This window comes from Silene latifolia, chromosome 2, assembly GCF_048544455.1.
Source record: "Silene latifolia isolate original U9 population chromosome 2, ASM4854445v1, whole genome shotgun sequence".
Taxonomy (NCBI): Eukaryota; Viridiplantae; Streptophyta; class Magnoliopsida; order Caryophyllales; family Caryophyllaceae; genus Silene; species Silene latifolia.
The window spans coordinates 182,925,826-182,945,017 of record NC_133527.1 but is presented as its reverse complement, the minus strand read 5'-3'; the positions used below and the strand labels follow the sequence as shown (position 1 = coordinate 182,945,017).

The window sequence follows — 19,192 nt, the reverse complement described above, 5'->3', positions numbered from 1 at the left end:
AGTTTAGGAATTTGCAATGTATACAACCACGTTTCTATCAGTTTGTACAACTGTGAGGATAGAATTGTGACAGAATTTTTTACTATACGGTTGGGATAAGATAATTTTACATGTTAATTATTATCTCTAGATATAAATTTATTAATAAATACTTTAGGTAGTTTCAAAAAGCTGTAGCCAATGAAATCGCTTGAAAAAAGTTTCCTTTAATAATATAGATAGATAGATAGATATGTATTGGTCACGTTAAGGAGTGGTAGCCTCACAGCATATGTAGGTCGAATCCTGAGATTTATTCGTAAGCTGGGGTATAACCGAAAGCTGGGTTAGGAAGGCCCTTGTGGTCCTCATGAAAGAATGATAAATATTAGAATTCGAGTGACTCACAGGGGAAAATCCATCTTGTTCCAAACGGGTTCTCAAGCAAGACAAGCCCCAGGTAGTGGACTTAACTAACATCACTGCCAGACTCAATCCATAGAATAAGTTTCGTCTCCAAGAAAGTCTTCCTGCTCCGTGGGAACTTTTTTCTTCGTAGACGCATGTTCTCGAGTTGCAGAGAACAATCCGAACTGAGGCAATCTTTCCGGATTCGCTCCGCCTTACAGCCTTGCGGAATTAAATTTCTTTATTTAAATTAAAATCAAAGTCAGGTTTTGTTTAAAATAAGACCAATCAACGTAAAATTTTAAATATGACTTGATACTATACTTAATCATCTTTTACACTTTTTCTTATTGTTTAATTTCATGAGTTTAAAAGTAGTTTATTAAAAAGACGGGAGTCGAGACCACAAACACTCCGTACCACATCATGTAACTTTAACGAGTGAGGTACTATTAAATTGCGAAACTGGGCCACACGTAATACTCTGTGCTGTAGCCTGTAGTGAATGCCAAATGAGTATAATCTGCCGTTAATATATAGTCCAACCTCAGTTGCCCACTACTTCATCCTCTCCATTCATAAATCTCAGATATATATATACACTCAAAATCCTTTAAAATTCATCACATTATTAATATTAATAATTAATAATTGAACAATCAAATCCATAGATCGGAATTCACGAACAACACAGTAAAAATCGTCAATTCCAAGTTGAAATTGATGATCTTACAAAAATTGATCAAAGAAATTGTGGAAATTGAATTGTGAATTAGGAAATGTGGAAGTTGAAGATTGCAGAAGGGAATAGTCCATGGTTAAGGACATTGAACAATCATGTAGGTAGACAAATTTGGGAGTATGATCCAGATCTTGGTACTCCTGATCAACTTCGTGAGATTGAAGATGCTCGTCAGATCTTTCGTAATAATCGTTTCGATAACAAACATAGTTCTGATTTACTTATGAGAATTCAGGTTCTTTATTTCTCTTGTTTTTATTGTATTTGATGTTTTATCAGTTAATTAATATTTGAGTGATTGGTTATAATTCGGTAGTTTGTTACTGTTCCATTCATTTCATTTCCATACGTTTGTTTAAAATATACGAGACGGAGTAATATTTAATTCCGTTTCGTATGTAATGAAAAGGTGTGGTGTGCTAGTGTGTTGGATCATGTCATGTTATTATGATGGGGTTAACTTGTCTTGTTATGATTTACCCAAATTCTAGAATAAGACACTGATCGTCTCACGCAATAATTACTGAATGATTTAAAGGAGCAAGGATCAGCTTCTCTCCATTTCTTGTCCATTTCATACTCCCTCCTATTTTTAATAACCCTCCCCTTTCATGGAGGGAACGAGAATTAAGGGAGGGGAGTATTATATGATAAAGTATTGTATTGGGGTATGAGATTGGGGAGAGGGAAAGTATTGTTTGATTAAAATAAGTATTGTTGTGGGGTAAAGTGATTAAAATAAATATTGTATGAGTATGGTGGGGTATTGTTGTGGGGTGGGGTGGGGTGATTAAAATAAGTATAAAAGTTTGCCAAATAAGGAAATATGAAGAGTATTGTGAATAGACGAAAAATGAAATAGGGAGAGTTATTTAGAATAGGAGGAATTATTATTATTCCTCTTTTATCTCATCAATTACTTGCACCATTAGATCGTTCTAAAATATGATCCGGACCGTTAAAAAGGAAATGGAAGGAAATCGAGAGAAGAAGAAACGGAGAGGATGTGTGTTGGATTTAAAGTTTCAACTTTTTGGAAGTGAGATGCTACAATGATGCAATGTTAAATTTTGTGTGATGTCATGTTTAGTGATGGAATGAAATGGTGGAAAAAAGTGATATGACTGATGTAATCAGTTCATTTACTAAGAGAGAGAGAAGATGAGAAGGTTCGGATCAAAAATCTTCGATTAGATAAGAATTTAAATGACGGAATTTAAATCCGTCTTTGTTATGGGAATGTGGAAGTTGATTTCCGGCTGTATCTCCAAGCCGGATTATGAAAGTTATGGGTTGATACACTTCACTTGCTAGTCGTAAAAACCCTGGTGGCGTTTACTAGATAAAAACATTTTTTTAGGGAAAAAAAAAATCTATGAAATGAATTCTTAAAAGTTTTCGTTTTGGTCAATTAATTTGACCGTTTAGAACTAAAAGAAAAAATTAAATGAAGATGATGTGCTGATGGATCATCAGCTTCACTCGTGAAACTATTCGAATTTGAATGCAGGTCATCCTATTGAGTGACAAATGCATATTTTTACTTAGTTGAATTTGGATTTGAAGTGTCTTCGAATTTTGTTGTGTGGCTATGTTGCGATTTCCTGATTGCTTGCATATCTTAGTTTGGTGTTACTATTTGGCTTTGGCACTTGACATGCTTTTTCGCTGAATATAATAATGCGAGCGAATGACAATAACTGAATAACCTATCTAATTTTATCTTTTATTTTTCGTTTTTTTTTTTTTTAAAAAAAAATTACAAACTATAGTTCGCTAGGGAAAATCCACATAGTGCGGTCTTACCTCAAGTTAAAGTGAAGGATGACGATGATGTAACAGAGGAAGTTATTACGACCACTCTGAGAAGGGCTATCAGCTATTACTCAACAATCCAGGCACATGATGGGCACTGGCCTGGTGATTATGGTGGCCCGATGTTTCTAATGCCTGGCTTGGTAATTAAATTCTACTACATACCTTTATTACTGTTTTAATTTTTTTAAAGTTCTTTTAACTTTGGATTGACTTTTTGGTCATCTCGCTTTGAAATATGATGGTGATTATGGGGACCCATAGGCGAGAGCCTTTTGAGGCGTAGACATTATGTTGTTGTATTCTTCTTTTGGTGAGTTGATACCCATTAACACTTAACAGTCTTATCATTGACTGTATGTAATTGAATAAAAATCGTGATCAATGAAGATTTTTCATATCTACTTATTCATCAGGTTATTGCTTTATCAGTGACTGGAGCTCTAAGTGCAGTCTTATCAAAAGAACATCAACGTGAAATGTGCCGTTATCTCTACAACCATCAGGTAAGAAAGCTTATGGAAAAATTGCTTTTCTTCTGTTCCCTATTTTATATCTTCATTCCTGAGACATTAACACTTTAAAGGTTGTCATCGTAGTTATGTGCGCCTGAATTAGGAATTTAAGATGGTGGAGAAAATGACCAATGTAACCTTATTTAAGTGAAGAATGATCAAATATGAGTCTGAATGTGCGAAAGTCAAACAGGATAGCCAATTCGGGCAGTGAATTTGTAAAACATTGTTTTGAATCAAAGGAATTCAGGTAAAAGTGTTAAACAACCAATTTTAAGACAATAGAGTGAAGAAAAAAGTGTCTTTAAGTGTTCTTGATTAAGCATCACTGTTTTTTTTATGTGGATATGGCATAAATAGAGCGGCTGAAAGAATATTCTTCTGTCTCAATGTTCATTTTGTAACATTAGTGTATGCTTGCAGAACAAAGATGGTGGATGGGGTTTGCATATTGAAGGACATAGTACCATGTTTGGTACTGCCTTGACATATGTTACTTTAAGGTTGTTGGGTGAGGGAGCAAGCGATGGTGATGGAGCAATGGAGAAAGGACGCCGGTGGATTCTGGATCATGGAAGTGCTACTGCAATCACATCATGGGGGAAAATGTGGCTTTCAGTTTAGTCCGTTATCTTTCTATCCTTCCTGACCGGCGACCTTAGTTCTAGGCTTAACTTAATTGATGTATTTGATTTATGATTTTGGCAGGTGCTTGGGGTATTTGAATGGACTGGCAATAACCCACTACCTCCTGAGATATGGCTTTTACCATATATGCTTCCATTCCATCCAGGTTACACTCAGCCTACGCATTTTATTCCAATTTCTTCGCATTGTAAGCCGACACTTTTTGTCTGTGAAACCATGATCTGCCTCCTTCTGTTATTTCTCTTCATCTTCTTTAAACATTTAGATAAACTTGGTTTGTCTCACATGGTGTCTCTTTTCAATTCTTTGTTGAATATGACTTCCGCAAACCTGATTACTTTCACATTTTTTGTTGTCTTTTTAGCTGTCTAAATACGGGCAGTGTCTTGGACTTTACAGGAAGAATGTGGTGTCACTGTCGGATGGTTTACTTGCCAATGTCATACCTTTATGGGAAGAGATTTGTGGGGCCTCTTACGCCGACTGTTCTGTCTCTTCGAAGGGAGTTGTTCAATGTGCCATATCATGAAATAGATTGGGATCGAGCCCGCAATGAATGTGCAAAGGTGATTAGCTGTCAATAACTTTTTGGACCAAGTCTCAAAGTGTGTAGCTATGACCTCATTGTCGGTAGGATATCTGTGAAGGCTAAAGAACAGTTAAACTGAAAGCTTTTCCATGTCAAGAAACCACGCCTTCCAATAAAGTATAGACTGAAAGAGTTAGGCCAAGACATGGGCCTCTGTTGATACAATTTTACAGCAATAACTTCCACGTTCCAATGGAACTGTTAACCATTGGAATTTAAAATTCTCTCACCATCTCAAGCAGATCAGAGTAATATTAGTCATGCAGGTTATCTGTCATAGACTTCTTTATATGTTCTATCCTATAGGAAGAAGGTTAGGAGCAAGAAAATAGAAGCATAAAGGTATATGTCCCAGCACTAAATCAACTGAAATTATAACGAAGGGGGTTGGGGTTTTGACCCAGATCTGGGACTTCGAGTAGGGCCTTTGTAGTCCACCCATTCACGATGCCATGCTTTCAATTAGCCAGAATAATAAAAGTAGAAAAACACGTTCTCTGATGCTGATGAGAAAAGATCCATCTTGCCTTTTAACATACTAGAAAATGAAGCATGCTTATCTTTATCACATCCTCCTACTTTTTCAATTCTTATCCCGGTGTACTTTTTTTACGTCAGCATGTGTCTCAGAAGATTTGTTACTTTCTTGTGCAGGAAGATCTGTACTATCCTCACCCATTAGTTCAAGATATCCTTTGGGCATCGCTTCACAAGGTTGTTGAACCTATTTTGTTGCGGTGGCCGGGTAAAAGGTTGAGGGAAAAGGCCCTTACCACTGTTATGGAGCACATACACTATGAAGACGAGAACACTCGATACATATGCATTGGGCCCGTGAACAAGGTTCGGCAAAACGACTCATTTATTGTTTCATCTGTGAAGATGATTATACATGAGTACTTGATACACATGTATTTGGTAGGGACTGTGAGCAAGTTTTGAATTAATACCTTATGCCTTATTAGCCGTTTAAGCTGGAATGATTGTGAGCAATAGGCACATATTTAATTATAAGTCTGCAAGATTTAATATCTCAGTTGATGTGAAATAGTGAGTTGTTTGATTATTACAACTCATACTCATCACTTCATACACTAGCATCTTTCTCTACTTTTGTCTTGCGTTTCTCCCGTTCTATCTCATTTAGAAGTATTGTATGGGTAATGATTGATTACGTAGCGGTTCTGTATCCATATCCTTGACTGTTGTGTCCAATACATGATGTGAAAAAAACCTAGGCCACCTTGGCTTTTGGTTGAGCAGGTTCTGCTCCAGGTAGCAAGTGCTCTATAGGAGTCAGAGCAGCTATCTATGCAGCCTTACCCTTGTGTTAAAGATGTGTTAGAGACACATGTAGATGGTTTCCAAATGACCCATGACTGTAGTGTAATACTTGGGAAAAATAGATTTTATAATTGCATACCCAGTTCTCGTCTTTAATCTTCTTAATAGAAGGCCTGAATCAGAATGCTGCTAGACTAATTGTACTAACCAGAACAAGGCCTATGCCCCAGATGCTCTGATTTAATTTTACATTAAATTTCCTTTAGGATGACACCTATATTCCTTCTTCCTAAATTTGATGCTTGAAAATAATTGCATGTAGGTGCTGAATATGCTCTGTTGCTGGGCAGAAGATCCTAACTCAGAGGCTTTCAAGCTTCATCTTCCCCGTGTAAATGATTATCTTTGGCTAGCTGAAGATGGCATGAAAATGCAGGTCTGTCATTTGATTTGCTTCCTGCTCTTGTGTTGATTTTTTTTGTTATGTTGCTCTGGAAATGCAGGTAAGGTTTCTGTTAGGTTGAAGACTTGAGAACATGTTTGGAGTGTCTCGACATGACACCAATAGAACTATTTCTTTTCTGATTTATGGACCTTAATTGCCTGATGCAGGGTTATAATGGCAGTCAGTTATGGGACACCTCCTTTGCTGTTCAAGCCATTATATCAACAAATCTTTTTGAAGAATATGACACAACTGTTAGAAAAGCACACACATACATCAAAAACTCACAGGTAGTTTTTGGTTTTGCTGATTGTTTTCGTGATAATGGTCATTTTGTTGCTCCTGATAATTTGGATCTCTTCTCATCTCTACTTTTGACGGATTTCTTTGATATGAAGGTTGCTGAAGATTGCCCTGGTGATCTGAATTATTGGTATCGTCATATTTCTAAAGGTGCTTGGCCGTTTTCAACTGCAGATCACGGGTGGCCCATCTCAGATTGTACAGCAGAAGGATTGAAAGTAAAGATATAGCAAACTTAAATTTGATTTTGAACATAGCTTTCCTGGTCTAATTTATTTTTATGCAGGCTGCTCTCTCCCTCTCGAAACTTCCCTCACAAATAGTTGGCGAGCCTATAGAAGTGAAGCGCTTATATGATGCGGTGAACGTTATTCTTTCTTTGCAGGTAATTTATATGGAGCTTCTCTAATAACCAAGTATTGTTCATGCCTCTATTTCGTTGTACTCTTTCTTCACATAGTTCCCGTTCTATTGCACGAGAAGACATCCACACTCTGTTACTTCTGTTTAGTTGTATTCTTTCTTCAAATAGTGTGGTTTGGGTCTTGACTCTTGATGCATGACACATATTAAATAGATCGAGTTTAGGTTGAAGTGTGATGACCCATAAAGGTTAAATGAACCTGAACCCTGATCTGATCTGTTTGCCAGGTCTAGACTATAAATTGTTGTTGTTTCACCAGTCGGGTTAATTTGGTTCAGTATTTCATTTGCTCTCTGTCCCTCATGGAAGTACTGAAAAACCAATGTGTAGATCGTTCCAATTCCCCACACACATTTCTGATATAATTTACCTTTTCTTTCTATATATTTATGTGTTCTTTATATTTCTGTTTCTTCATGTAATTGCAGAATGCCGATGGAGGGTTGGCTACATATGAACTAACACGATCTTACCCTTGGCTAGAGGTGAAGTGTCTTTGTGTTTTACCTGTTAGTTTCTTGCAAACTTTGTTTTTTCTGCGCTTTTCGGCATGTGTTGTGGTGCCTGTTACAGACGTTTTTTTAAAGATCTAGATGACAGATTTTTCTTGCTCTCTTTGGTAATATGTATTCTACGATTCGTAGCATCTCTCTTTGGTCTTGATTGTGTTCTATCGAAAAAGAGCTAAGACATCGGTCATCTTACCTCCCGACCCTGCCATAGGCAGAAGCCTTTTATTGTGCTGTACACAATATTTGTTCGTATAAAATCCCTGCCCCCACCCCGTCCCTCTCGTCAATGCACATGTTATTATAAGTTTTTCAACACCCTTGTATCCTGAATCAGAGGCCATCTGATTAATTTGTGTTTCCTCTCTGTTTCAGCTAATTAACCCAGCTGAAACTTTTGGTGACATCGTTATTGATTATCCGTAAGTTATGAAGTCCTTAGCTTTCATATCAATTTGGAGGTTGTCATCAAGCTGGGTGTTTTGGTTGTCTTAGTTGCTTATTGCAAGTTTATATTTTTTATAGTTATGTTGAGTGTACGTCAGCTGCCATTCAAGCCCTTGTATCATTCAAAAAATTGTATCCTGGTCATCGGAGAGAAGAAATAGAGAAGTGCATCAAAGAGGCTGCAAAGTTTATTGAGAGGATACAATTAGCAGATGGTTCATGGTTAGTTTGTTTTTCTTTTTATCGCTTGTTATCCCGTTCACAATTTAGTTTACGTAATCTCTATAGTTTGTTACTTATATTATGGTTACTTAAGCTTGATGTGCCACCATCATCTCAACGCTTTCTATTTTTGTTGCTTCACAAAAAGACTGATGTGTCTGACATTCATTTTCCAGGTATGGGTCATGGGGAGTTTGCTTCACATATGGGACATGGTTTGGGGTTAAAGGTTTGGTTGCAACTGGCAGGAACTATGACACATGTCCAGCAATCCGTAAAGCCTGTGACTTTCTGTTGTCTAAACAACTCCCTTCAGGTGGCTGGGGAGAAAGCTACCTTTCATGTCAGGACAAGGTTGAGTTTCAGGCTAACATTTAGAGATAAAAATTTGATGTCATAATTCTTGAATGAACAATATTCCATAGGTCATTGGCATCTTTCTCGTATGATATTTATGGCGGTGTTTGCTCATTTTGCACTGTTCCGTTCTAACTAGTGCTATTATTTTCAATGTTGTTAGCTTCTCGGAGTTGTTTTTGTTCTTTTCAAGTGAGTGAAGTGCCATGGTAGGTCATTCCAGTCGGGAGCCAGTCGTGTCATACAAAATTCAGTTGGGTCATTTTGAGTCTTATTCCATTTTTTTTTTTTTTTTTCAATTTGTTATGTAGCTGGACGTCAATTTAATTTATTAGACATTTGTGGTTGACTCCTAATATTGGTTGGGTCATTTTGGGGTCAGGTTTCTGCTAGATCCAACAAAGTTTGAGTCAGCCATGGGTCAGTTCGTGTCAATATGATGTTTCGGGTTATTTTGTATGGGTGAAAGTGAAATTGGGTCTAAAAGAACATGTTATTCGAGTCGGTCAGTTTTGCGAAGTATCGTTGCCCGTATTCTTGCCAAATATTTTTGCATTGTAGTGCAAGTCCATATATATTTTTTTTTTGACAGCATCAAGTCCATATATTAATACTTGCCTTTTGTGATTTACCTTACAATTTTTCACCAAGTATTCCTTTTTCAGGTGTATACAAATATTGAGGGAAACACAGCTCATTTGGTGAATACATCATGGGCGTTGTTGACTCTTATTGATGCTCGACAGGTTAACTTTTGAACATCAATTTTGCCTATAGAAATTTCCATATCTTTGTCTTCATTATTCGTTTCTTCTGCGTTCAGGCTGAAAGAGATCCAGAACCATTACACCGGGCAGCGAAATTGCTGATCAATTCCCAAATGGAAAATGGGGATTTCCCACAACAGGTAATCTTTTACAAGTATTTGTTTCGTCATTCTTTCCCATTCCTACTTTTGCTCCCAAACATGTGGAAATTCGGCTAATTCTCCTGTGGGTGTTAACAGGAGATCATGGGGGTGTTCAACAAGAACTGTATGATCACTTATGCTGCATACAGAAATATCTTTCCGATCTGGGCACTTGGCGAATACCGCACTCGAGTACTTAATACTCCATGAGATTTGCCATTTGTTTGAAACAATTTTCGAAAATTTGCTTTGTATTGCACAAAACTGCGTTGTGCAAGCAGATTGTTCGGTGTATTCATGTATAAAATCAAAAACAAATTCTTTCTAAAACCAAATTTCTCTACTTTCGACATATAATTGGCCAGAGTAGACAATGATCCATTCTGCGTCAAATTGGCCTGAGCAAAAGTGGCCGTTGGTCTCTGATCGGCAACATGAAAAGAACGACACTTTTACAATACAATGTCGACATCATAATCCATGATTCCATGTCACTTTGATCAGGTCTTCTAACCATTATTGATTACCCTTGACTTCTGCCATTTTCGACACCTTAACCCATTTAACGACCTTCGCTGCTTCCACCCATCGCCTAGCGCTTATGTTTCCGTACATCTTCGCTCCTCGATTCTCTATCGTACATTCATACCCCTTGATTGTTTTCTTACCCAGCCTAAAACAAGTCTCCTATAAGTAGCTCATACCATCTAATTGTCAATCTATAGCACATTTGAAATACAAAAGTTTCCTTTACGAAAAATAAAAGTAAAATAAAGATACAAGAGTTTCCATGTACAGTTCTAATTATGGTTTTACAATATGTAAATGCAAAAGTGGCGCTCCGCTCGTCCATTTCTCAAAATTCCCTACATATTTTCGAACAATGTAAATCTCGTGTCCCATTTTATGTCTCAACTTTCCTTCATCTCTCTTATTAGAAATTTCTTCCATCACTTTTCTTGAGTTTACCTAATCTAAGATTTGACATTAATTGCTCTCCACCTTAGCCTAGGAGAGCTTTTTAGTCATAGATCTTAAGAATAATGGTTTTAACTCCAGAATTGAACTAGAAATTATTTTTTTTAGTCTTAATATCCTATATTGATTTTAGCAAAACAGTGTTAATATTGGAGGATTTGATATCATAAATCTTCTTTTCCCAGCATCTTGTCCATAGATCTGAAATTTATTTCTCTTTGCATTTTTCATCAGTTTCGTAAGTTCTGATTTTGGATTTGTTTGTTGTCTATCTTCTTGAGTTTGGGGTTTGAAGTTTTTGCCTTTCCTTTTATCTCTATTAGTTATTTTATGTTTTATTTGGTAAATTAAAAGTTTCGACTTTCTTTACCGTTCACATCCGTGAGGATGTTATAAGTTGAATTTCATTCAACTTAGTTTCCTTTCCTTATAAAAAAAAAAAAAACAATACTTTGGTATATATAATTACCATTTTTATTATTGAGGTGTGATGTGTTAAAATATTAAGGTAGTAGGACACAATATGAGACAAAAGTGGGGCAGATGATCTCACCTCATTTTCGAAAGTTGAAAGAACACGCTGAAACAGAGGATTGTATTATTTTAGTTGCCAGGGCTGACAAAAAGATGTATGATGATTCCAAGTGTGGTAGCGCGCGATCTTGATTGATAGTGGTCAGCGTGAAAGAGGGTTATCGTCTGGGGGTGCACTGGCAGTAATTGGAACGGTAATGATGGTGGTAACTGGAGAGAGGTAATAGTTGTAGCAGCAACGATGGTGGTAACTGGTAAGTGGAGGTAATGGCTGAACCATCGCATATAAGAGTAAACTAAGCATGAACGATACAGATCCAAATCAATGAATGTGTTGGAGGCTAGCGATATTATTCGACTTTCTTAACTGTTCTTTTTGCTTTTGACAAAAATAGTCGACTAGATTTTCATTTTTATGGCATAAAGGGAAATGTAACAATTTTAGTAAATCAAAAAAAATTGAAGGAAATTTTCCGCAAAAAAAATAAAAAATTGAAGGAAAATCATTATTATGTTAACCAAGAGCATCCTACCAATCTACCATGAAGGCAAGACCTTGCCAGTTCCAACTTCCAATGTACTAAGGCAAATTAATATGTACACAGTACACTCATCCCGAGTTTGGCTTCTTTCATTCCCAATAGTCAAAAACCGAAGCCCTTACAACTTGTTTAAAGAAGACGACCACTGGAGGGGAAACACAACTTCCCGTATAAAACCACTACCTAGCGGGTTGAACATGGAAACTATTGAACTGTTTATACATCGAGAGCATTCCCTTTGCCTTCGCCTCCTATGTTTTGATTGTTGAATAAGGGCAAACAACACAGCGAAGGTGTGACAAATAATGAACGAACGAATGAATGAATGGAAGATATCTAATCTTTCTTTCTATTCACTTTAAACAGCTTTAAAACATTCTCATACACAACAAATGTTACTGCGGAAGCAGGTACATTCTTCAAAAGGTTAGCTGTGATACCTTTATAGAAGCCACGAAAACCTTCATACCTGCACATTTCATGAAATAGAATAAATGCGAATATTTTAAAAAAGTCTAAAATTTCTGTCATTGACGGAGCTAAAACAATAATTATTCTTGCACTTTGAGATATGATGATTTAAGCAAAAATTGTTTGGGATATGAGGACTGAGGTAGCACTTCAGTCGGCCATATAATTCTAGACGAAATTTTAACTATGGGCTAGTCTAAACATTTTATACGTGTTTTCATCTCCCGACTCATTTTTTCTCTACGAAAGCCTTTAAGCAAATTTTAAATTTAGGATATGAGGTAGCAGCAAGCCATACAATTCTATACGAAAATTTAACTATGTGCCATTCTGAACATTTTATCCGTATTTTCAACAAAAGATAAGATTGTATACATCCACCTTCGGACTCCTTTACCCTCCTCTTGGCAAGAGCCTTTAAGCCACTACGGAAACTATCCTACTATACTGAATGCAAGAAGGTGCGTATTTTCATCTCAACGGGTAGCAAATATTAGAATCCTTCAGAAATACAGGGTGCACTTAATGCAGATGTAAGCTAAGTATGACAGTCATAGAGTGACACTTGTGTTGTGGGTTTAAAGAATCCGTTTTTAAAATAATGCTCAAAAATAAAGTATTTGTCGTTTTGGGTCGGTTTTGAAAATATTTATCAAAATGGTGTCCACGTAGGCTCGGGTTTTCAAAACCTAAAACACGGGATAAACACGCCATTACTAATGGTGTGTTTAAAGGGTGTTAGACTGATAGAAAGTGCAGCAAAACAGACGCGCCATTCGGACCGGCGTGTCTAATATAACACAAACGCCATTGCAAATGGCGTGTATTTGGTATTTAGACGCTAAAATCTGATGCATAAATAAATAAATCTCTCACTTCTCTTCATCTTCTACTATTGTCTCAGATTGGATCTTACCCATCAAAAACCACTTTTCCACCCCCTTTGAATTTCTCTATTATGTTGTTGTCATTTGTGAGCTTGAAGTGATGATTAAGACGTTGAGGGCCAATTCTACCTTCGATCACTCACCGTCACGCAATCGAGCCACCATGGCCCCTCCCCTAAATAAACCACAAGCAAAACCACCAGCCGATCTCCTCTTGCCAATTTTCGGATCCCAAAACTTGATATCAGGCACCAATCGACATCAATCACCATTTCGAATCGCCATCATCTTGGTCTGGTGGCCGGATTTATGAAAAGGTAAGGTGTTTTGATTTGTTGTGGAAGTTAACAGTAGATGGAGGTATGAAGTGGAGGATGATGGTTGCCATGGTACTTTGATTTGTGGCGATGGTACTTTTATTTGGTCAAGTAGTTTGAGGTTGAGAGGATGAATTGAAGAGAATGGTTGATTTTTACCCTTTGACTTGGTTTATTCGAAGAGTTGCAGGCTTTACAGTATCCTTTATGAGCAAAGCTTTGGTTTTCATTGCAACTGAACAAACACGCCAATGGCATTGGCGTGTTTACTAGATAAAACCCGTCATTCGTAGTGGCGTGTCTTGCCTTGTTATTTTATTTTACGACCGATCTTACTAACTTATAACACGCCATTGCCAATGGCGTGTTTACGCCGTGTTTTAGGTTTTGAAAACTCAAGCCTACGTGAACACCATTTTGACAAATATTTTCAAACCGACCCAAAACGACAAATACTTTATTTTTTACCATTATTTTAAAAACGGATTCGGGTTTAAATCCCTTCGGTCTCGAAATTGTTTTTGTGGCTCCTTTTACACCAAAAAAAAGAGAAATGCAATCAGGTTCTAACTCACCTTGCAGTGTCTTTGATCACGTGCAAGCTATCCGTATATCTTGGAACTCCATCAGTATTCGGCCGTTGCTGCATAATATTTAAAACAGAATGTATAGTCGAAAAAGTCAATCAAAGAAACGCAGCCACAGGAATCAAAACTTGTTGTTCCCCTGCACCCTAATTTTACCTGTAATCTTGCTCGAATGACCTGTTAGAAAACACACAATATCTTTCAATGAAAAGACTGAAACTGGAGAACTGACATAAAGGGCATAAATTGAAGTTTTAAACATACGCATACCTGAAATGGATAGGTGAAAAGAGTGGCAGCTACTTTAGAAGATGCCCCGAGAACAGTATAGTCTATTGAATTCTGTTCCAAGTGCACATAAATCAGAAAAATCTTAACAATGCATTCAAACACTTTGAAAGATGATGAGCAGATTTATTACGTAGTAACACGCTTATAAGGAAAGTAATGAAAACCTACCAAGGACTCAACACTGGCTGTTTTAGTCCTTTCAGACTTGAAATCAACAAGACGTTTACGTAGTTCCTCGTAGGCTGTAAACTGAATGGCACCATGAGAGACCTGCTGAAAGCATTGTCTACTTTAAAATGAGCACAGAAAAGTTTCAAACTTGATTTACGAGGAATTGTGATGAAATGCCTTTATAACTTTGTGGAATTTAGACAAAGCAAAGAAAGATAAACATCAAAAATGTCGGCTCTGTTTTGACCTCAGAAGATACTCCTATAGTCCTATGTGGATAGCAGGCATATTAACTTAACTGTCTTTAGCTATTACACTGTTCAATACATACGACTCCGAGTAGACAAGGGAGATTGATGAACATGAAATTACTTGGTGAAGTCAATTATAAAGATTTGATAAGCAAACATACGCACAAAATTGACTTATAAAATATAAACTATGACTGACCGATTATATATAAACTCAGCAGAGAAAATAAAACTAGATAGACTTAAATTCCCAAAAAGTGTGCATGAGCTATTTTCACCAAATATACAGGACACAAAAAATTTCAGTAAACTGAAAATAAAAAAATAATAAAAAAAAAGTTGGGTAGGCGTGAGCGTGAGTGCATGACACCATTAATATTAAAACCATTGTCGATTTCAAAGAAAACCGGAGCACCTAATAAACATGGAGGATGCTGATTCACCGAATTGAGTGAACTAAGGGAAGATCAGGGAAGGGAGAAGAATAATTCATAAATCAGTAGTGAAATCTAACCAAGAAAAGGCTGGGCCCAATTCCTCTGTATAACGCAGTCCATCCTTCCTCTTTCAATATGGTTCTCAAAGCATCTGAAGCAACATAAAATAATAGTGATTAGAGTGAAGAACAATGCCATAAAAATCATAGATTAACAATTTCAAAACCCAAGGTGGAGTCCCATATCACAAGTGACTTCTTTCAATACCCAGTTTAACCTCCCCTTCAGTACAACGGAGAACAAGTCGTCAACAAAGAAAAAACTGGCATGAGGTGGGTATTACATAAGTAAGCAAACCTAGTTGACCTTCACTAACAAGTGAAGCCCCCAAAGTATGCTACACAAAGTACTCAAGAGTGTCCAGCATCGAATGGGGTTTCAGGGGAACATTTGGAATTTAAGAAAAAATAAGAATAAAACAACTAAACAAGATCTTCCTAAGATCACGAGCTTAAGCAAGAGTGTCATAGCGAAAGCATTTCATGTGGACAGAAGGATCCTTTGTGTTACAGGAGTTCAGAGTAACATTGCAACCAATAGTTTCGGTATGACATCCACCAAAAACAAGCAAATAAGATAAAGAATGCACTATTTATTATTCCAAAGAGCTGTGATTAGCAAGTGAGTGAACATTTCTTCATGTCCTAAATTATAAGGTGAAATTCCTTTTTTTATCTCACACAAATTTGAGTTCTATTATTGACAATAGCTATTAAGAACTTCTCTAACTGGGCTAGCTGCTAGCATCCCTTGCTTAACTGCTACTGGAAGATAAAATGGCATCATGAAGTGTGCAGAAGCTGAGAAGCATCAATGATAACAAAATCCCCCAACCAATCGTGACAGTAAACATATGTTCTATTAAAGTCGAAGGTTACCAATCAGACATGAACTATGAGAAACAGTTAATCATAAACCAACCATAAACTCCAGAATATTGACGAGTTTGGTGAAGAGGAGTCTGCAGTTGTAGTCTTGTTTTAATGAGCCAAACTGGATTTGTACAAAAAGAAACCTGCAAAGAGACACAAATGCTTTAGTAAAAAGACCAACGTTCTAAGCCAAAGGCATAAGTGAGCGCGCACACACACACACACACAAAAAAGACTGCTAAATGCAATATCAAGCATTTACTTTCCTGTTCATGACAGTTGGACCCGCGCAGGGTACAATTCGAAAAAAATAATATAGAATGCAGTACGATAATAACTCCTTCCCTTGTGCGTCAAGGAGAGCTCGATAATTTCTTAGAGACTTGCATCCAGTGTGATCTTTAAATAGTTTGTGATTATTTAAGTTGAACCCTTTTGATGCATTTATTGGAGCGCATAATCAACGATCAAACATTTTGTGCGTTTGTAGGCAACCGAAAGAATTGGTGTGAGGAGGAAAATATGCTGACCAATGTAGTGAAATTAAACAATTACGGCTGCTTCACGCTGAATATCTTGCAAGGGTAATTGCTATAAAAGGGGAAGAGGAGCAACAAATATTGGCATCTCTCAATTCCTCGAGTGATAAATAAGGATAATAAATACTCCGTAATTAGTAACAAGAGTATTTAACTCTCGAGTATGTTATCCTTCAACTCAATTTTTTTTTACCTTAAAGAGAGATCAATAAAATCCAAGCGCAACTGCAATGAGGATGTAGCCAATTTTATGAACCTGGTTAAATTCATGTCCTCGATATTATTTAGATTCTTCTCTTAATTAATTGTGTATAGGTTACCAGGTGGAAAAGATTGAAAAAATCAGCCATTTGCAAACGTTTTTTAGCGTACTAGTTCCACTTAAACATCGTCTTAATTGTCGATTCAAATACTTAAAAGTGGTTGTTGGGTATCCTTTTATTTATTCACTCTTTTGAGATAAGAGGGCGATTAAGGTAGAGGAATACACGAATATTTGACCGTAAGATTCTGGTAGATCCTTTATAGATACTCCCACCAGACTATAGCTTAACATATGAATCGGGTAGTGTTATGCAAAACAATTATCTTCACAAACAAACTTTCATAGCCAACAAGAACAGAACTTCTAACACTTACCAGTGCTCCAGCTTCTGCAGCTGCTGCCAGATGAAGACCCGGGCTAAGCTTCTCCTCTGCATTATGAGAATACCTTTGCTTAGCTCTGCTGTAGCTGCCAGTAAACCCCTATATCAGCATCTTTTAAGGTGCACATGCTTTCTAATAGCATGGTTGACAAATGAAAAAGAGGGTAAAAGGCAGTCTCGACAAGAAATACTCTAGCAACACCAAAACATTCCAGCTTTGGGCAAATGAAGTGGAGGCATAGAGTGGACCTCAAAGTTAAACAACAGTTTCCACATAAAGTTCAATGCAAAACGGATAACATATCCGAACATGCAACCTTGTTTAGATTGAAGGATTTGGAGGGAACATTTTCCATTACTTGGTTAGCAAAGTTGAGTTGAAAGTAAAGGAGGAGAAGGAAAATAGATCCCTCGATTTCCCTTCTACAAGCAAAAATGAAATCCCTTCGGCACAGAAAAGCCTTAGATGGAAAATGATGTCACTCCATTCCCCCTCTCACTCCCTCTCTTCCTCCCTTACCCTTTCCCCGTACTTTGGTATCCAAGCAAGGAATAAGGATTAACACGCTAACAGCCAGATAACATGCACTTACAAAAAGAAAAAGAGTCCCCAAGCAACAGATGATCCGATAACAGCAGGAGAGAAGCCTGCATAAAGCCCCTTCAATCCCTATAAAAAGTTAAAAGAGTAAAATCTTAATCAAACAATGCTGGACCCGTCCACTCTAATCACTTTCAAGAAAATACCGAAATTCATGCAACTATCAAAGTATTTTACTACTACCATAAAGTTACGACTTACAATGGAAACTATTAATGTTTAAAAAAAAAACGTTAGTTTTATTCACCATCATACAAGTAATCAACATTCCACATTCTCATATCTCAATTGTTGATTCGAGATTATAATTGAGTAGAGCAAAATGAATCATTAAACTATCTTTTTTGTCCCCTTTTTTAAAGTAGCAAGTCATTCAATGCAATACGGGACATTGGAGAACCGTCTCTCTCTATATTGTTGCATACATTCGCCCCTTTCTTAGCTCGCCATAGACAGGCAGCTAATTGACTAAGCTAATCTTATTGTTTTATCAACATTGCACAAATGCAACAATGAACATTTACGCCGAATTCATTAATTCAAAACAAATCAATCAATGAATTAATCAATCGACTATGATAAATACTTCATCCGTTCAGATCAATTCTTTACGTTTGCTTTTGACATAAAGAGTAAAGACCACTGATACATGGAAAGATAAGTAACTTTTACATACGGAAACGTAAAGAAATGACTGAGACAACCAAATAAGTAGTAATTCCGTACCTCGGAACGAGCGATGGTAAAGAGAGCTTGCGGAGTACTCTTGTAGCTCGGAAGGTTCGTTAATCTTCCATCATTCACTGTCAATTCACATTTCATAAATAAACGTCAGAAATACGACACCAAAAATGTATCAATTGTTTACCTTTTTTATTTTATTTTTTTAATCGGAGGCAAACAAATGATTGAGACGGAATCGAGTGAGAAATTGGACCTTGGAAGCGAGTGCGGACAACGTCGAGAGGGTGCATGATTGCGACGGTGGCGAATCCCGCGACGGCGCCTGCGGTGGCGTTCTCCCATTGCCACTTCCCTCCGCTTTGCGACGTTCCCGCCATTACACCTCCGCCGCCGCCACAGCCGCTGTTGCAGTTGTACAGAATACGATGTCGTTTTTGCTTAAATCTGTGTTTGGTGGCGTTAGTAGTTGGTTTTTTTTTATTTGTCCTTAGAGCGTGTCTCTTTAGTAACGGGAGTGATCAAGCAATGTAGGCGGGTGTCATGCTAATGAGAAGGCCTGGAAAACGGGTGATTCAGGTCGTAATTAGAGATGGAAGTCGGTCGTGTCGGATTGTGTCTCGTATCGGTCCATCGCGCTAGGGCACGGCTCACAATCCATCGTGTCATGCTATGTCGTGCCTGTGAAAAGAAAATGCGGCCCAGGCACGGCCCATAGTGTGTCATGTC

At 37.3% G+C, this 19,192-nt stretch overlaps 2 protein-coding genes across 3 annotated transcripts; one reads left to right on the top strand and one right to left on the bottom strand.

The window, feature by feature from the left end:
* The first annotated feature begins 873 nt into the window (after positions 1-873).
* Positions 874-9,927, top strand: LOC141643608 (cycloartenol synthase 2). The gene is made up of 18 exons (XM_074452823.1): positions 874-1,364; positions 2,902-3,087; positions 3,361-3,450; positions 3,883-4,077; positions 4,168-4,252; positions 4,507-4,673; positions 5,351-5,539; positions 6,303-6,416; positions 6,593-6,715; positions 6,824-6,946; positions 7,015-7,113; positions 7,581-7,637; positions 8,037-8,083; positions 8,187-8,330; positions 8,507-8,684; positions 9,353-9,433; positions 9,511-9,594; positions 9,694-9,927. Exons 1-18 carry the CDS (start codon positions 1,167-1,169, stop codon positions 9,805-9,807), a joined length of 2,274 nt encoding a protein of 757 aa, XP_074308924.1. The 5' UTR covers positions 874-1,166; the 3' UTR covers positions 9,808-9,927.
* Positions 9,928-11,594: 1,667 nt separating this feature from the next.
* Positions 11,595-18,976, bottom strand: LOC141643609 (folate transporter 1, chloroplastic). Of its 2 annotated transcripts, none has more exons than XM_074452824.1 (11): positions 18,720-18,976; positions 18,509-18,585; positions 17,775-17,851; positions 17,174-17,267; positions 16,045-16,138; positions 15,141-15,214; positions 14,373-14,474; positions 14,184-14,255; positions 14,070-14,090; positions 13,902-13,969; positions 11,595-12,120 (listed from the first exon to the last, which is right to left on the bottom strand). In XM_074452824.1, the coding sequence occupies exons 1-11, from the start codon at positions 18,841-18,843 to the stop codon at positions 11,988-11,990; spliced, it is 936 nt and encodes a 311-aa protein (XP_074308925.1). In that variant the 5' UTR covers positions 18,844-18,976; the 3' UTR covers positions 11,595-11,987. The 2 variants fall into 2 exon arrangements, with proteins under 2 accessions (XP_074308925.1, XP_074308926.1); XM_074452825.1 differs by having other exon boundaries at positions 14,373-14,477; positions 18,720-18,975.
* Between the last annotated feature and the right edge of the window lie 216 nt (positions 18,977-19,192).